The 964-nt window shown below is 61.0% G+C and overlaps 1 protein-coding gene across 1 annotated transcript; it reads left to right on the forward strand.

Moving 5' to 3' along the window:
• Positions 1-134: 134 nt before the first annotated feature.
• Positions 135-663, forward strand: LOC104531280 (hemoglobin subunit alpha-A; the record flags this gene model as incomplete). The annotated part of the gene is made up of 2 exons (XM_010176124.1): positions 135-347; positions 437-663. Coding segments are annotated over 2 exons (342 nt in total), but the record flags the coding sequence as incomplete, so codon positions are not given.
• Positions 664-964: the final 301 nt, after the last annotated feature.

Genomic DNA, 964 nt, shown 5'->3' on the forward strand with positions numbered 1-964 from the left:
TGTCCCCAATGCCCTCCCATCTGCCCCCAATCCCCTCCCATCTGCCCCCATCCTCTCCCCAGCCACAACTGTCCCTGTCCTACATGACCTTGCCCCCTGTCTCATCGGTCCCCATCCGTCCCTGACTCTCTCTGTCCCTCAGGATGTTTGCCACCTACCCCCAGACCAAGACCTACTTCCCCCACTTTGACCTGGCACACGGCTCTGCTCAGGTCAAGGCGCACGGCAAGAAGGTAGCGGGTGCGCTGGTTGAGGCTGCCAACCACATCGATGACATCGCCGGTGCCCTCTCCAAGCTCAGCGACCTCCACGCCCAAAAGCTCCGCGTGGACCCTGTCAACTTCAAAGTGAGTTTCTGGGAAGAGGTGACCAGTTCGGTTCCTCTCCTGCACCACCCTGGCCACCCCCTTGCTCACCATCTCCTTTTGCCTTTCAGCTGCTGGGCCAATGCTTCCTGGTGGTGGTGGCCATCCACCACCCCTCTGTCCTGACCCCGGAGGTCCACGCTTCCCTGGACAAGTTCCTGTGCGCTGTGGGCACCGTGCTGACTGCCAAGTACCGTTAAGACGGCACCGTGGCGACAGGTGGACCCAACCCACTGCCAGCCCTCCGACAGCGAGCAGACAAATGATCTGAAATAAAATCTGTTGCATTTGTGCTCCAGCCCTGGTGTCCTGCTCTGGTTGCTGCCTGTGGGGAGGGAGCAGGAGGGATCTGCTCTGGGGGTCTGAACTGGGGGTCCCCCCTGCCAGGTGGGCACGTGGAGAAAATGGGCTCTGGTTTTGCTGTTTCTGAGAGGAGACAGCGTTTGGGTGGTGGTGCCCAGCAAGACAGACACAGCTCTGCCAGCTGTGAGGCTCTGGGAACAAGCAGAGCACTTCCAGGGGGGGAAAGACCCACAGACAATGGCCAGAGTCTGGCCCTTGGGAGCTCCCTGCAGCCCCAGCCTGTCCTGGCCTTCCCA

The sequence above is a fragment of the Antrostomus carolinensis genome, unplaced genomic scaffold (genome assembly GCF_000700745.2).
Source record: "Antrostomus carolinensis isolate BGI_N321 unplaced genomic scaffold, ASM70074v2 scaffold1269, whole genome shotgun sequence".
Taxonomy (NCBI): domain Eukaryota; kingdom Metazoa; phylum Chordata; class Aves; order Caprimulgiformes; family Caprimulgidae; genus Antrostomus; species Antrostomus carolinensis.